Source organism: Sphaerodactylus townsendi, linkage group LG10, assembly GCF_021028975.2.
Source record: "Sphaerodactylus townsendi isolate TG3544 linkage group LG10, MPM_Stown_v2.3, whole genome shotgun sequence".
Taxonomy (NCBI): Eukaryota; Metazoa; Chordata; class Lepidosauria; order Squamata; family Sphaerodactylidae; genus Sphaerodactylus; species Sphaerodactylus townsendi.
Genome location: NC_059434.1, coordinates 66326856 through 66343982, shown reverse-complemented (window position 1 = coordinate 66343982; position 17127 = coordinate 66326856). Strand labels below are relative to the sequence as shown.

General features: G+C 42.8%; 1 protein-coding gene across 3 annotated transcripts in view; it reads right to left on the bottom strand.

Annotated features, from left to right (window-relative positions):
* TBCK (TBC1 domain containing kinase) overlaps nucleotides 1-17127 on the bottom strand; it is a 103682-nt gene that overhangs the window by 23301 nt on the left and 63254 nt on the right. For all 3 annotated transcript variants that reach the window (XM_048509552.1, XM_048509553.1, XM_048509554.1), the window contains 3 exons: nucleotides 16398-16434; nucleotides 13380-13541; nucleotides 2457-2632 (listed from right to left, as the gene is read on the bottom strand). In XM_048509552.1, coding sequence (XP_048365509.1) covers nucleotides 2457-2632; nucleotides 13380-13541; nucleotides 16398-16434 — 375 coding nt within the window. The remainder of the gene's footprint in view (nucleotides 1-2456; nucleotides 2633-13379; nucleotides 13542-16397; nucleotides 16435-17127) is intronic.

Sequence of the window (17127 nt, the reverse complement as noted above, 5' to 3'; positions counted from 1 at the left end):
TGTAACTGATCTGCAAGATCCCCATTGACTTCAGTAGATTCTGAAGGGTCCACCATCATCATGTTTATTGATTCAGTCTTCAAACAGCATGCTTACATATGTAAAAATACATATTCATGCACACCAACTATGCAAACATAAATCTGTAAAATTAAGTTAAAATAATTTTCAAATTCCCACCATAAAAACCAAAATTCAAACTTTAATAATTTCCAGGTTCAATCTTTGCTACCCTGTACAGATTTTCTATACTTGTAGACCTGAGAGAATTGATGATGGTTTTTATTGGATAAAAGATATTCAATCCTAATTTTATTTGACTGACCTGGGTACCTTTTAAGTAATGGGATGATTGTTTGAATCTTGCTATAAATAGAACTAAAAAACATGTGCTCCATTGAGTCAATGCCCGCCCCCCCCTCCCCCCCCGACAGGAACAGAGTCTCTGTGCATAAGGGATTTTCTTGTATTTCCTCCCCAGAACTGGCAAAGGCACAGCCATACTTCTGGCTAGTGTAAACTCTCTTCTGGAGACAATGTGGTACATTTGTTTGTTCTTTTCTTTGTGGGGAAACTGTTCAAAGCTTTTAACAAGGTTTGCGGTGCCATCCAAAGAGTGGAACTCGTCTTAGGATGGTCCCACAAGCCTTTTCAAAAAAAAGTGCATTTTTTTGTCTTTTTGATATTCTTTCTCACAGTAGAGAAGAAGAAGAATTTGGATTTATATCCCCCCTTTCAATCTCCTTGCCCTTCCCCCCTCACAACAAACACCCTGTGAGGTGGGTGGGGCTGAGAGAGCTCCGAAAAGCTGTGACTAGCCCAAGGTCACCCAGCTGGTGTGTGTGGGAGTGTACAGGCTAATCTGAATTCCCCAGATAAGCCTCCACAGCTCAGGCGGCAGAGCTGGGAATCAAGCCCGGTTCCTCCAGGAGGAATTACCCTCGAGTGCCGTGGCTGGGTCTTAATCATCTCTGTTTCAGAAACAAAAGGATACGCTCTGCAGCAGGGAGGGGAGAATGGAAAGCAGGGAGAAGCCCTGGCACAAGATGAAACACTTTCACTGGCACATTCTTCAGAGCAATTTTAGGATCAAACTGGTACATGACCATAAATAAGGTCACATGGCTATCAAATCACAGCTCAGCTTCCAAGTTCAAACTGCTTTGGTGAGGGGGAAACGGGGAAGGTGGCAAGAGGAACTATTTCCTAGGGCAGCCAATTTTTACCTTCTAAAACAGCCCATTCAGAGATATGTGTCGGCCTCCAAACCACAACGGCTGAGGCTGTCAGTAAATATGGAAAAGTAACAAAAGATGTAACGAGACATGTAATGACCGTAAATTAAGAAAGCAACTTTGTTGCACGCAGACACAATTTCTCACTTTTAAAACTCAGCTAAAATTTATCCACGTTCACTTATTCCTGTGCTGTAAGAAAACATAAAATTCATCTTCCCTCTTTTCTGGAAAAACTCACAACTTGGAATTCATACTGAAAGCAGAGTGCTAGTAATGAATGAACCAGGCTGTGTCATGTTTATATGAACCTTGTATCTGCCTGGCCACCCAATTTCAAGACTTCATTCTTTATGAGAGGCAGATAAGATGATTATGAAGACACAGCCTTTGAATGCAGCTGGTACAGTTATGGTGGTGCGAAGAAGCTTGTGAAAAGAATCCTAACCCAACCAACTTTGTCCTCAGTTGTGAAGCAAAGTAGATAATATTCCTTACCTTTTAAATTCCGCATTCCTTTTATTAAAAACTGTGAGACAAATCATCCTTTTTTTCTCATAAAATATTTATTAGTGCACACACACACACACACACACATATAGGCATAGACATCATATTTTTATGAATATTACCCAAATTCTTTGCAAGCGGGACACATCATATCATTTCTTTAAATGTGTCAGTTTGATTAGGAGAAAGACATCCTTACATTTGAGAATCCACTTGTCAACCGTAGGACTTAGGTATAATTTCCAATATCTTACAAATACTAATCTATCAGCTGTCAACAGATGTGCAATTAAATTCCGTTTGTCTTTTGGAAAACTGGCCATGCTGGCAGGGACTGATGGGAATTGTAGTCCATAACATCTGGAGTGCCAAAGGTTCGCCACCACGGGTCTAGACCTTTTATGGTATTGCTCTCAGCTTTCCTGACATACACAGTCTTACAGATTGTTATACCTGGAAATCACAGTGATGCCTGCTCTATATAATGATGACTCAGTTGAAACATCAAAGGTAAACTTTGGAATTTTGTTCTTTTGACCTTTTAAAATGATTACCGTTTACTCAGAATACCCTGCCAATTCGAATAAAAAGTCTTGCATAAACAACCCCACTTCCAGTTCATACAAAACAGATTAACAACAGCCCAGATTACATTAAGCCTAAAGTCTACTTATCAAATTATAGTAAAACAAGAAGGCAAAAAGATCTTACCAGATCACTTCTGGGTGCATCTTGATAGTCTGATGACAAGCAGGACACTAAATTTCTGGGGCAGTTGATCTCATTTGCTTGCTTAGCATGTTGGGCATATTGTCTGTATGTAGCACTCTTAGGGGTCCAACAGAAGAGGTTGATTGATTCACGGACACATCGTTCAATGTCAATTTCTGGAGTGCGAGGAGTAAAGAAAGAGACGGGACATTGACGAAACCAAAACACTCACAAACACACACAAAGTGCAGATGAGAAAACAACGGCTTTGATTCGAAGAACTCCCAACAAAATTTGCATAATCCATTTTTTTAAAATTACAGGTGCATTAGAGTTTTTCATTTTATAACTACTCACGCAACATCTTTAGAGGAAAAAAAGATGGGAAGGCAGAGGAAGACTGCAAACGTAGATAGGTGTGAGAGAGTGAAAATGGAACATGGAAAAATGGAAAGGGGAGGGAGGAGAAGGAAATGGCAGCCAGCAGTAAAAAAGACAATACAAGTTAATATCTTAAACTGATTCCCAAATTCAGACCAAGTGTTGAGGTATTCTGTTTTTGCATCTTGCCTACTAAGAAGCCCTGCTTTAATGGTCCTCCAGCCAACATTTCAGTGTCAGTTTTGATGCACTGACCCACAGTGGGAAGGGATTTTGAAGAATGTACATATACTCCTCTTGCGTGATATTTCGTGAGAAAAGCTGAAGAGTTTCTTCAGAATTATGTGTGTATATGTGTGTTGGTATAAAAATGTAATATAGTTAACAGAGTAAATAAATGCAGATGCTGCTGGTTACCATAAAGCATTTTACAAAGGAAATAGGGTAACATGGCAATGGTGGGATTCAAATAATTTAACAACTGGTTGGTTCTGGTGGGTTTTCCGGGCTGTGTGACCGTGGTCTGGTGGATCTTGTTCCTAACGTTTCGCCTGCATCTGTGGCTGGCATCTTCAGAGGTGTATCACAGAGGGAAGTCTGTTACACATTCTGTGATACACCTCTGAAGATGCAGGCGAAACGTCAGGAACAAGATCCACCAGACCACGGTCACAAAGCCCGGAAAACCCACCAGAACCAGTTGAATTTGGCCATGAAAGCCTTTGACAATACAATAACAACTGGGTGTTTACAAGCACCATTTTAACAACCGGTTCTGCCGAAGTGGTGCGAACCTGCTGAATCCCACCACTGTAACCTGGTAGAAAAACAACAAAAGAGTTCTCTCTGATGTTGCTACTGCATTGTAAGAAGGTCAACCCAACTTAGAACAAAGGAGTTTACTACTTCCTTCAAAGATGCCTATGTGCTTCTGAACACATCACCTGTGGATCATTTCATTAATGCAGATAATGCATCCATTACTCGATGCCCTATGGGCTATGCTAATCTATCTAATGTTTACTAATAAACAGCATCATTAATTCTTTCATGACTGAAGAGCTGACACCTGCTATAGCAACAGTCTAAGTATGTGAGGAGGGTTCTTCTTAGCCAGTCACCCAATGTTGAATCATACGCCACTGAGTCAGTGTTGGGCACTGGGGTGAGGGGGTAAAAAATGGGGAAAAAAATCTGTCCCATGAAGTTTGACCAGTTCGTGGTTCCTTGGATCCAGCACAATCTCTCAGTTTAGTAACCATACAATGCTACAGTGATTGCATTTTAATTTTTAAACACATCAGAAAGCCTTGCAGATAGCTCATATTGCAATCTAGACAGATGGCAGGAAACTATTTATTCCCACAACTACTATTCTACCCAAATGGAAATTCTAAGTGGCAATTATTGAGCAGTGACATGTCACACCATACAACAAATTCAAACAAAGAGGGTATTTCAAAAAAGCAAAATGTCATTATGGCGTTTAGGCCATCTGCATGTGCAATCAAAGCAAAATGTTGCAAAACTGCACCAAATGTATTTTGGTTTTGTGTGTGATCAGCTGAACACTCTGGATGCAAGTGTGAACAGTGTGACACAACCTGAATGGCAGGCATGGCATCCATTACTATGATGTGTGATCTAAGCCCAGGACATTATCTGTCATGGTTACCGTTGCTAAAGGAAACTAACAGATCAACCAGCAGCAACTAGAGATACAGAAATCAGTGAATAGGAAGGTTGGGTGGCCTGTTGCTGTTGACAAAGCTGTGCAGTTAGCCCCAAAAAACTAGAAATTGTAACATTAAGAAGAAGGGCATTTATTGTAACATTAAGAAGGGCATTTATACTCTTGGTCATAAAAAGTCTCAAAGAGACTTCCCTTCTTGTCCCCATAACAGACACCTTGTGAAACAGGCACAGCTGAGAGAATTCGGAGAGAACTGTGACTAGCCCAAGGTCATCCAGCAGGCTTCATATGCAGGAGTGGGGAATCAAACCTGGTTCACCAGATTAGAGTCTGCTGCTCAGGTGGCGGAGTGGGGAATCCTACCTGATTCTCCAGATTAGAGTCCACCACTCTTACCCACTACACCATGCTGGCTCTTATGCCATATCTCTTATGATAACAGTGTGATCATTTTCTCAACTGTCAGGTCAGATTACAAGCCTCTCTATTGCAATAATGCATATGGACTGTTGCAGTTTCAAAGACTCAGGGTACTCTTGAAATTCTTGAGAGTTTGCTGGCCCCTTTCACCCTCTAGTATTTTGATCTAAGAAGGGTATCTTGAACAACTAACAGGAAAGGGCTCTGTCACCCAAAAACCTAATTTTACTTAATAGATCCAATCATTATAGATTCAGAGGCATAATTCCTCTGTAAAGGCAGGGCAGGGTAGGGAATTCTTCAGAATTAAAGCACTGATTCAGTTTATATGCAGCAGAATGGAAACACTAAGTTCCTATTCTGCTCTTGCTGAATGGTTTTGCAGCACTGATTCTTGGGTTTTTACGGATGTGCAGGTTCTGTTGCTTTATCACTCATATCCAGCTACAAACCTCTATAATTATGTAGAAGGGCTAAAAATCCCTGCATTCACAATTCCCTCCTCTTTCAAATGACTGTTATCGTTCCTAGAAAGCTTCTGCAAACCACTCATAAAATTAAAACATGCCTGGTTAATAAACCTATTTCCTGTAGGTTTAATGAGATGGAGACACAAATCTATGACCTAACATTGGCAATTTGGTGGCACTATTTTCCAGCTCAGAGCCAATAATTAATCTCCTTGATTTGAGGGGGGGGGGGATCTCTCATGCTTGGATGGAGAGACAAGTTGCTTCTGCCTTGAATACAACTCCATATTACACAGTGGAATAGTATAGCTTAAAAAGCCTGGTCCATGATTGATAAGCAGACAAAAGTCAAAACAGTCAAAAGTCTACATTTTAAAGTTGTAAGAGGTCACAGAAAGTGCAGAATTTGGACATGTGAGTGACAAAGAAATGGCCTGATTACAAAGCTAGTGGGGTGGGTGGGGGGTTTCTGAAATCATATCACGAAAGTAAAGTTATATATCAGTTAAAAGATTCAAGACAAGTAGCACCTCAGAGACCAACAATTTTTTGGTTTTTCAAGTTATCACAAAAGCTCATACTCCAAAAACCTTGTTGGTCTCTGAGGTGCTACTGGACTTGAATATATATATGTGTTGCTGCAGACCTACCTTGCTACCCTCTGAAAGTTATACGTTTGTGCACTGGTACACATGCTCCCACACGTGCATTTGTGTATCATTTAATCCATCCCAGAAACTTGTTCTTTTTGAACAAGCAAGATAAATTGCTGGCCGCTTTTCAAAACAATGAACGTGAATGGCATTCATTTGACCTTTCTGTCCCCAAGCTTTCTATTTACTATTGCCCACAGCTAGCCTCAAGCGTGTAAACAACTCGGCTCAGTAAGAGAAAAAATGCAACAGGACTGAAGAGGTCGGACTCATGAAGAGGTCACACACACGGCCTTCAGAGCCCCTTCTTTTTTGTACAGTTTCGCCTACAAAGGTGTATTTCGATGCTTACGATTTTGGGTGAGGTCTCTCAGTTATCAGAAGATTCAGCTCAACTGTGCTCCACGCCACAAACTAAAATGCTTCCAGATCATGAAGTATTATCTTGCCTGAAGCCCTTTATACTTTCTAGCTAAAACTTCTCACAGAAAGCACAGTCATATATGAACACAGTAATGCTCGCTTGTAGTCACTGGGAAAAAATGCAACGTATATGCAATGTGGGAATCCTATTATAGAAAAGGCTAGCCATGTGGTGACAACTCCCTTCCAGTCAAATCATAATTCATGACTCACTTCCAATCAACTGCCGGGCACACATAGCTTGGGGGCAAGGATTACACAGACAGGTAAAAACCAACACAAACAAAAGAGCAGAATGTGGTGGTTATTCACTATCTCATCAGTTTGCCCTTCTCCTCCACTGCTGAATAATTACAGTCACTGTACCATCTGCAGCTGCCTGAAGAGGAACAGGCGCAGGCATCGGCCACTCCCTGTGGGAGTGTCACGACTGTTGGCAGCTGCAACTGTGCTGTTAACTGTTATGTGGTAATACAGGTGTCCAGGAAGAGGAGCAGGCATCCGGGAACAGGAGGAGGAGGGAGCTGGTGACACAGGACCTAGAGGGGAGGAAAGACAGCAGGGCTCACCCCCCTTGGTGGGCACCATTAAGCCCTGAATGCTAATGCAGACATTATGGGAGAGATGAGGAGGGAGCTGATGATGCGGGGTCAAGGGTGGAGGAAAGGCAGGAGGAGTTGGGCCCCTTGGTGGGTCTCATTAACCCACCAACAGTTTTCTACAGCCCACTGTATTTGTTCGTACAATGGGCTTTACTGCTAGTCTGGAATAAAACTCATCTTGTAATGGGACACTTGTGGCATCTATATTAAAACTAAGTAAGTGTCCAGGTTGAAGGAGTAAGCAAAAGCATTCTGATGGAATGAATTAATTCACAATGACTCTTTCTGTTGTTTTTTTAAGTTACAGTTATAACAGAAAGCTAAGAATCTTTTCAACTTATATTGCAGCTGTTGCAACCTACCACTCTCACTGAAGTTTTACAATCCTATCTCTCTCCTCATAGAAGAGGTTTTGGGCTATATTTGTAGCCTATCCTACTGCCTGAAGGCTATTTATGTCAGTATGTGTGAATGTGACCGTGAAATACATCAACAAGTTTAGGCTTGTCTACAGGGAGTGGACAAGTACCCAACAGAAGGTTAAGCTTGAAGACAGGAGGTGGTAATCAACAAATATAGCTTAGATCACATTCAACAGTGGAGCCCTGTGATAATAAAAGAATGCATCAACCACCTCACCACACCAAAACATCACTGGCTGAGCTAGAGGAATTAACAGCAGAAAGGAATTGGAGTCACTCATTTTCTCAGACTCATTAGTTACATCAATGCTACTCAGAGGCATAGCAAGGAGGAAAAGTGCCCAGTGCATTAATGCGTCTTACACCCCAGAACACCCCCATCCCGCCACAGCCACGCCCCCGCCCCCGCCCTCACCATACCCCCACAGCGGAGCGCGCCTGGTGTGTCACACCCTCCTCCCCCTTGGAGCTATGCCTCTGAGGCTAATTTACTGGGGCGATTCAAGACATCATAGCTCCCCCATGATAATCATGAGAGAGGAGAGCCACTCAAATCAGAAAGGGGATTAATTTGAAATACAGATAAATTTCCTGGGTGCCCCAGGATCCAGGAATTGATCCAAGGACACTAAGACAGCAAGACACAAGGATCTAAGGACACTAAGAATTACAGCATATTTGACTATGAATTACAGGATCCTGAGGTTCAGCATTTTATCCTTCATTACTAGGAACTGAGCCCTTCCATTGTATTGCACTATGGCATGAAGAAGTGGGGGAGGAAGCTGTAGGGAAAATATAAGAACAGTCAACCTGCATTTTTTTCCCCAAAGGTCCATTGACTCTAGCATTTTAGAGACAGCAGCCAATGTCAATAGGAAAGTCAAAAGCAAACCTTCTCCACCATGTGGGCACATCTAAAGGCACAATCTGGAGCCATTTTGCAATGGACCTGAATGATTATGAATTCAGTCTGCAACAGATTTACAGGCAGAAGACACACTTCGACATTCCAGTACCTACACATTCTATCAGAGTTCTAATCAGATAAAAACTAAGAAAAATTAACAGAGAAGAATTTAAGTTCAGTCTTCCACTCACTGGATGGCAAGGAGCAATTCCATACTTTTAGTTTTATCTGTACAATGGGGATTGCACCAATCTATTGTATTTGTAGATATTGTCAGGACAAACAACTTGAAGCAACATAGCTTTAAAAAATAGACATAGGTGGGAATACTGCCATTTTTCTCTGCTTCTGTGAACACTAACAATCAATATTTTCACATATTCAGATAGAAACAGCATATGATGCTTACTTAAACTTGTTTATTACCCAATACTTATTACACTCCACTGTAAGAGCAAATATACACCAGTTGGGTTAAGCCGTTTGGAAATCTGACAGCTTTGTTTGTGCAGAGATGTCACATGCCAAAATGCTGAACAACTAATCTCAGCTACTGTATAGAAATGCTAGACGTTGTCTATATGCAGTGTAACAGTTTTGCCAAGCAACCAATTGAAAAAGAACAAATCGAAAATTCTGTTAGGGGTTTCCTCATCTTTAATCCTAAACAAGAATTGGTAAATTGGGATTTGTGAACATCATGTAGCTACAAATGGAATAATTAAACATTCTCAGCTTTAGGCAAAATGACATCAATCTTGTAGGCCCTGGCACTTGAGAACATCTTTGGTACAGAGGGGTGCACTAACAAATCACTTTCCTTCTGTACCAAAGCCAGATTCCCTAACCCACACTTGGCAGTGAGCTTTCAAACATTGGCAGCTGCACATGTCTCTCCTTATACAAATACTATTCACCTACGATGAATGTCTCAGAACTGTGTTTATAATATATATCTGCCTTTTGGTCCTTGACAAAGCCATCAAACACAGGGATTCATGGATATATAGGGAAATAAAATCCAGCTATAGCCAACTGTGTCTTTCGTGTAGAGAACAAATATAGAATACATAATTATCCTTTTACAATGCCCTGCTGTTTCAGAACATTGGCCTGATCCTAACCAAGCCCCTATGGATCACTGACGTACATGATACACCAGGAGTGTCCAACTCTGGCACTTCAGATGTTCATGGACTACAATTCCCATCATTAATTTCTAGCCTACACAAACACATAGGTGGTTCAAAGGAAACCAAGGGAGATATTTACTTGGTTCAATTCTCAGCCTTCTCTCCTGAAAGAACTGCTCAAGGCAGTCTACAACAAATTACAAATTAGGAGGTACAGCAAATGTGAAATATTTTTAACATTTTAATTAAATTTGCAAAATTGAAACTTTGGGAATCAGAGCTCCGAGTTACTAAACGTAACAAAAGGATCCCTTGTCTGTTCTGCATACAGTACACTGTTCAGGCTCTGCTTTATGATCCTGAAACAAATCTGAGGCATGTTTAGGGGTTTTCATCTTATGATCGGTTATTGTGTACATAAAGCCTGAGGGAAAGGTTTTAAAGGCCAATGGAAGGGCACTGCTGCCACTAGATGCTGCTTTATTACAAATCTCCCTAAATTACAAAATGATTGACATTTTCAACAATCATACGTCCCTCTGAACAAAAAGTTAACAGAGCTGTCAAGCACTGTGCTGAAGCAGTCACTAGGGAAAAATTGTGTGGGACGGAGAGAGAAAGCCGGATGAACGGAATGACACTGAGATGTCGCTTATTGATCGTGGAATTCTGAGGAAAACTGCTGAGTCTAGAAAAGGGTTCAGGAGATTTCCCACTGGCAAATATCAGTTCTCCTTGTCACAAGGTGAAGGCACAAGATATTTTGAACAACACTTAGTATCAGGGATTATACCCACATGAGTGAAGCATCCAATGACTTGCATATCTGTCTCACAAGAAATTAGACTACACTACTGTAGTTTTTACCCTGTCTGACAGGCAGTGATTCTTTGAAGTTTCTCCCAACCTTGCAATTAGAGAGCCTTCAATGGGAATTGCCAGGAACTCAGCCAGGACTTTCTGCATTCACATATGGTGCTTAATCAACGATCTAAAGGAACTTTTCCAAAAAAAAACAGACCTTTCAGCAACAATGGCCTCCCTGTTCAGGCCAAACCCATGTGGATGTTGTGGGCTTTTCAGGCTGTGTGGTCAAAGTCTGGTAGTTTTGCCCACATTTATGGCTAGCATCTTCAGAGGCATGTCACTGCAAGATGTGTTTCCTTGGCACAGTATGGAGTGATTGTATGGAGGGGATATGTTTTGTTCACTTCACAAGGAGGTGAGGCACATTTGCACGTGAAGCCATGCCTTCCTGGGTGAAGGGACTGCATTAATTTCTAGATCTGCCCCACAGCGAATAAGGAACACGACTTCTAAAGTATCAGTAGCACCACAGCTCATCAAGTGGGAACCTATCTGATAATTGAGAAGGGCGATAACATTAAAAGCAAGTCCTAAGAAGTATGAACCAGGGGGCATACATTGAAAATGCTGGGGGGAAGAATTAGGACTAATAAAAGGAAACACTTCTTCATGCAGCGTGTGATTGGTGTTTGGAATATGCTGCGACAGGAGGTGGTGATGGCCACTAAACTGGATAGCTTTAAAAGGGGCTTGGACAGATTTATGGAGGAGAAGTCGATTTATGGCTACCAATCTTGATCCTCTTTGATCTGAGATTGCAAATGCCCAACAGTCCAAGTGCTCGGGAGCAACAGCCGCAGAAGGCCATTGCTTTCACCTCCTGCATGTGAGCTCCCAAAGGCACCTGGTGGGCCACTGCGAGTAGCAGAGAGCTGGACTAGATGGACTCTGGTCTGATCCAGCTGGCTTGTTCTTATGTTCTTATGTTCTTGTGATATGGCTTGAGGCAGCTTTGCATGTGAAAGTGGTCTAGAATTGACAGATACAAAACTCTAGCAGAGCGTATTACCCACGATCTGCAGAGGAAGGAAACCCTGACGGAAGACGATGCCGACCTCCTCCTCGTCTGCCCAGCCCACTACACTGACCACGTGGGGGAGGATGGCGCCGTCCAACGGGTCGTTGAGTATCGCCCCATAGGCTATAACGTTCTCACTGAGCTTCGCAAGGCAATACGGGACGTGGGGATCACCAGCCCCTATGTGAGAGGCATGTTAGGGGAAGTCACGTCCATGCGGAATCTGCACGTAATGGTTCCGGAGGAACTGGAAAACCACTTTTCACACGGCATGCTCTTGAACCCTGTGCAATTTGTTGTTTGGGAAAAGCTAATACCGCCAACAATGCATAAGCAGAGGGAGCAGCCTCTGGCGGCGCTCTCTTCATACCGCCAGCTCAGCTCTATGGTGGCTGCGAAGGCTTCGCCCTTCCCCACGGGCCAAGCATGAATCTAGGCTCCTGCCGGAGGCATCACACCCATAAGTTGCTCTCTGACTGCGCCTACAAGGCTTTGTAAGAGTGCCCCGCTGCCGGACAGCCGACTCCAGAGCTTTTCCAACGTTGACGGGCAGGAAGCCTCTCCAGGAACCTTTCACAGCTGAATTCCTGAACAGGCTCCCAGGAGGCCCCTGCAGAGGCAGGAATTCGACAACGACGCAGCCCAACACAGCAGCTCCCTCATCTGCCTCGGGCCAAGGAGAACGCATACTCCCAGCTGAGTGCGCACTTGCGAGGGCTTATCACAGGCTTAGGGAAAGAACCCCGAAGCTGGCTCGGCTATGCTTAAGGCTTTAAGCCAGGATATTGGATCTTCCGGCTCATCAGGCCAGGCCCTCCTCAGCTCTCGCAGCACTCTCCTCACCACCCGGGACAACCCCAAGACGAAGTGCTTCAACTCTGCGTAAGCGGGGACACTTCCGGAGGGGATTGTGGTGGTCGCCCGGTGGGGGGCTTGGCTAACTACCCCGACGGAGGAGTGGTTCTCCCCTGGGAGACGAAGGCCCCCAGGGAAAGCTCCCCCGGACCAAATGCCCCCGATGCCGGGAGGGTTTCCATTGGAGAAGCGAGTGCCCGTCGGGAAACTTCTTACCCGGGCCTCTCCCCAGCCCAGGACCAAGGAGGAGAATATTAAATCAGCCCCGGAGAGCCAAGACCAACCCAAGCCACCTCCTCCCCAGCGGTATCTCCCTCTCCTGCACCTCCAGCCTCTTTCCCCGGGTCAAGTTTCCCAATGAGATCCTCGTTGTTCCAACCCAGTACAGCTGCATTCCCATCCCCCCAGAGGCCATCGGGTTGGTCTTGCCCAAGGCCTCCGGCCGCTGAGCAGGGACTGTTTGTCGCTCCGGGAGTCATTGACCTCTACACACCAAGGGAGCCAGTTCATATCTTCAGGTGTGCGGGACAAACATCCCGCAGGAGTTGCCCGCTCCAGTGGGAACCAGCTGCGCGACAGCTGATCCCTCCTGCTCCCACATGCTGCCTGCCGCCGATTCAATAAAGGCCACGAGCCCAGGATCACCATCGGGGCACAGCCGGCACCACCGTAGCAGCGGTAGAAACGCCCATCAGTAGCCTTCCCGCCCGTATCTGGAGCTTCACTTTTTAGAGGGGTGTCCATTCAAGGGACTTGTGGACACCGGGCGCCAATGTGAACCGGCTATCAGAGCAGCCGGGAAAGTGGCCTTGGACTCAGTGGCCGAATCGAGGCTTGCCCGCCGCATTTGGGGGGTGGGGGGAAGCAGACCGCGAGACGAAGCACCCGCCCGCTCACGGTCCGCAGTCCAGGGCTCGAGCGACAGCTCACAGTCCGCCCCATCATTTTGGACATCCATGTTAACTTATGGGGAAGGGATCTCATGAGTCAAGTAAAGACGACTCTAGTCTTCAGAACCGTGAGCACAGTAACAAAGGGCAAGTCAACATAGAAATAAGCCTAATAGATTTTAATACCTGGTAAATCAGAGAAGAGCAAAATGCATTCATTGAAGCCATTAGAAAGAAGCCGATCCCTCAACTGCTGCAAAATTGCCACTCCAATACAGAACGGGAAGGAAGAATTCCCAAGTAGTAGCGTATCCCAAAGATGAAAGATTTTGTGCAAGGGAAAGACATCTGCAAAACAGCACATAAACATTAATTGAAGCAGAGCAACTTTTAAAACTTATCTTTGAAGTCTAAAATATTAACAAGTGGATTAAATATAATATTCTAATAACCAAAAGCTGGATCCAAAGCTAGTAAATTCGGTGGACAGAGACTCCCCTACTTCCTCCATCTTATTCAGAATACTGTTTCCCCATTACAGTCCACTCAAATATGCAACCCAATTATGCCTCCTCTAATTATGTTCCTGAGGGTAAAGGAACTGGGAAGGAGTAAAAATTACCAAAAAAATCACCCTTCCTTCTCCACCGATGGGAGTATCATTCTACATATACCTTTGGATAATCTTTGTGAACCAGATGAGGGCTGAAAGGGGGAAGGGTTTACAAATGTTGCAATTAAATAAACAAGAAGGCAAGGATCAGGAGACTGAAAAAATGATACGAAGACGAAGCGACCCAAGGAGATTTGAAAGAAAGGTTAAAAAAATAGATTGGTGATGGATCCTCCTTGTTTGAGTGTCAACAATCTTCCAGCAAAGGACAGGCAAAAATTTTATTTTAAGATTACTGAGGACATGTCCTTCCATTTGGTTTGACCAATTACTCTGTTTTTCAAACTGTTGACATGCACTATTTCTTCACAGGAAAAAGAGTGAAAAAGACATGACAGCCAGTATCAGGAGAAGTTGGAGGAGAATGTATTGTCAAAGGCTTTCACAGCCAGATTCAACTGGTTGTTGTGGGTTTTCTGGGCGTTGTAGCCGTGGTCTGGTAGGTCTTGTTCCTAACATTTCACCTGCATCTGTGGCTGACATCTTCAGTAGTGCATCACAGAGAGAAGTCTGTTACACATCCCTAAACCACCAACAGTAGCAAATCACACTGTAACAGACTTCTCTCTGTGATGCACCTCTGAAGATGCCAGCCACAGATGCAGGCGAAACATTAGGAACAAGACCTACCAAACCACGGCCATACAGCCCGGAAAACTCACAACAACCAGTTGGAAAGGAATGGTTGTTACAAGTAACCCTTGGAACATGGAAGATTTCCAATTGCTTAACATATACCACAAAACTGGACATTTTCCAAGACTAGAAGCACGACCTTCTCAAAATTCAGAAGTCATCCACGGGAAACCAGATGACGTTAGGTTGCTTAATCAATTAATTCATTGATTAAATTTGTTACTGCAGCAAAGAATTTTAACTGGTTGACAGCCCTATATTTCATATAAAATGTAACTATTTTTTTCCATAAGCAGCACCACAAGCACAAGGTTATTGCATGGTAATTTGGGAACAAACTGTATCTAACCTTGTTTAGAAAGATTTGTTTTCATACTAAGATTTATTTCTCCCCAAGACAATCCATAATGCATTTCAATATATTAAATGCCTAAAGTAAATTATATATTTTGCTCCCCAAACTCTTCAAGGATTTTTCCCAACTTCCTGAAATACCCTGTATTTATGCAGAAAAGTATTAATGAACCCAAAGGAAAAAGATGTGAATACTGACACGAATCATACTTCCCAGCTGTTTCTTTCATGGACTGATTTGTTTTGTCCCAGAAACACATTCTGCTTATTTACCAGAGAAGTAGCCAAGAACTGTTCAATCAGGAAATGATAAAATAATTAGTCAAGGTATGTAAGAATTAGCAGGAACAAAGGGTAGGCCTCAATGACTAGTTTTCCATGTGGTAGGGTTTTCTGCCATGTGGTTGTTTGGTTGGGTGAGCCAAAAATGTGGTATTTTTTCATCTGTTGTTGTGGTATATATGTTTTAAAAGGTAACCTTTTTACAATATGGAAAGTTTTCCCTGAATTTTTGTGTGATGGGATATTCATTTTTATTTGCAATCCAGAGCTGTTGAAGTTGAAAATGGAAGGCATTTTCCCAATTTGGGAAGTTTCATGGCTCGTCAACTTTCAAGGAAGTTTATTGCCCCTATATTTTTTTATCAGTTGTTCTCAGCTTTGCGATATCAAGAAGCATTTAGTATATACTTTCAAAAAACTGAAACAACATTTTTGTGAAGGTTTCCTCTTGTTTAAAATGGTCATTTATGTATTGATGCTTTTGAGTTTAACTGGGGTGGATTCCGCATGGGCCAAAAACTGTGGTGTGAAAATGGTATGAAAATGGTGTAAACCCCTTTACACTGTTTTAAACCATTTTACACCATTGTCACACTATTTTCACACCGCTGTTTTTGGCCCATGCGGAATCCACTTGAGAGACAATACAGATATCTGGGAAGCGGTTCTGTGTGTTATGTGATTAAATGCATGTTAATATATGTGTTTGATTCAGGTAAGTAAAACTTTTTGATATGTTTGTCACTTTCTCCTACTTTATAGAGGTGATTTGTATATATGTGCATGAACCCAACCGGGACACCATTTTTAAAAGAAGAAAAATAAACCACTTGGGTGGAGAATGAATACAGAGAACCTGCACTGATAATTTAAACTACACAGAGTATAAGATCGCAGTGTAAATACAACTAATGGGGGAACAGAAAATTATTTTTGGTTATTTATTCATTTCAATCATACTTTGTTTTTATTTACTGCATTTCACCCCAATGGGAACCCAAAGCAGAACGCTTGGTCTCCACTCCTGTATATTATCCTCTAGGTGCCAAGTGCTTCTGTTTACATGATCAGTGTCCTTCAAGCAGCTGAAAAGCACCTAACTCCAGAGGAACATGGGCGTGGCACAGCTTAAGATCCCACCCACTGTTCTTAAGGACAAAGTGAAGCTATTGCTGAAGGAGCTCAAACTTTGCAAGGTACATAAAACATAATATAAATAAAAGCAAAATGCAGAAATGCTGAGAAAAGGTCATACTCACGTGTGAACATTGTGAGAAACCAAGGAATAGCATAGAGCTAAAACAACAACATGGAAAAAACACTGTTAAAGCAGCTCATGGTACATTTTCAATTGTATTACTGCAGTAGTTCTGGATTGTCTAATTGAAATGACAGTCGGCGTAAGCATCGTAAAGGCAGATTGTAGCTTACATCTCAATTATAGTTAACACATCACCAATTTTGCAATCTAAAACCTCAGAAAATTTTCCTATATTTCTAAAATTGTACAATGATTGGACCTAAGGAAAATGGCAATCTGTATAATGCTACTTCAAGGCTAGCAGCATGCAGAGGCAGAAAAACCTGACTGTGAAAGGTTAATACCCCACAAAGTCTGTGTGTGGGAGTGACATGCTGTGAGTGCATAGAGTTTAGAACTCAGTCAGAGCGAATGACAGGATTATTGGCTGAAACTCTTAGAACCAGAAGGTTCAGACGGGCTGATTGTCTACGTATAGACCTGTGGTTTTGGCAGGGAAAATGTACTGGTACTTTGGAAAAAGTGCCTGCTCTAGCCAAATGTCTAGGGAAAGAAGAGTTCCTGGCCCAGGTTCCAAAAATAGAGTTAGTTCAACAACACAGAGAGACTGATGAAACCTCCTCCCAAAGTTTCAATGCCATGACCAAAAGGGCCCTTTCTAAAGTTACCATCTAACCTCAGATAGTGGGAACACCTAAAGCATAATCTCCACAGATGAATGGAGTGGA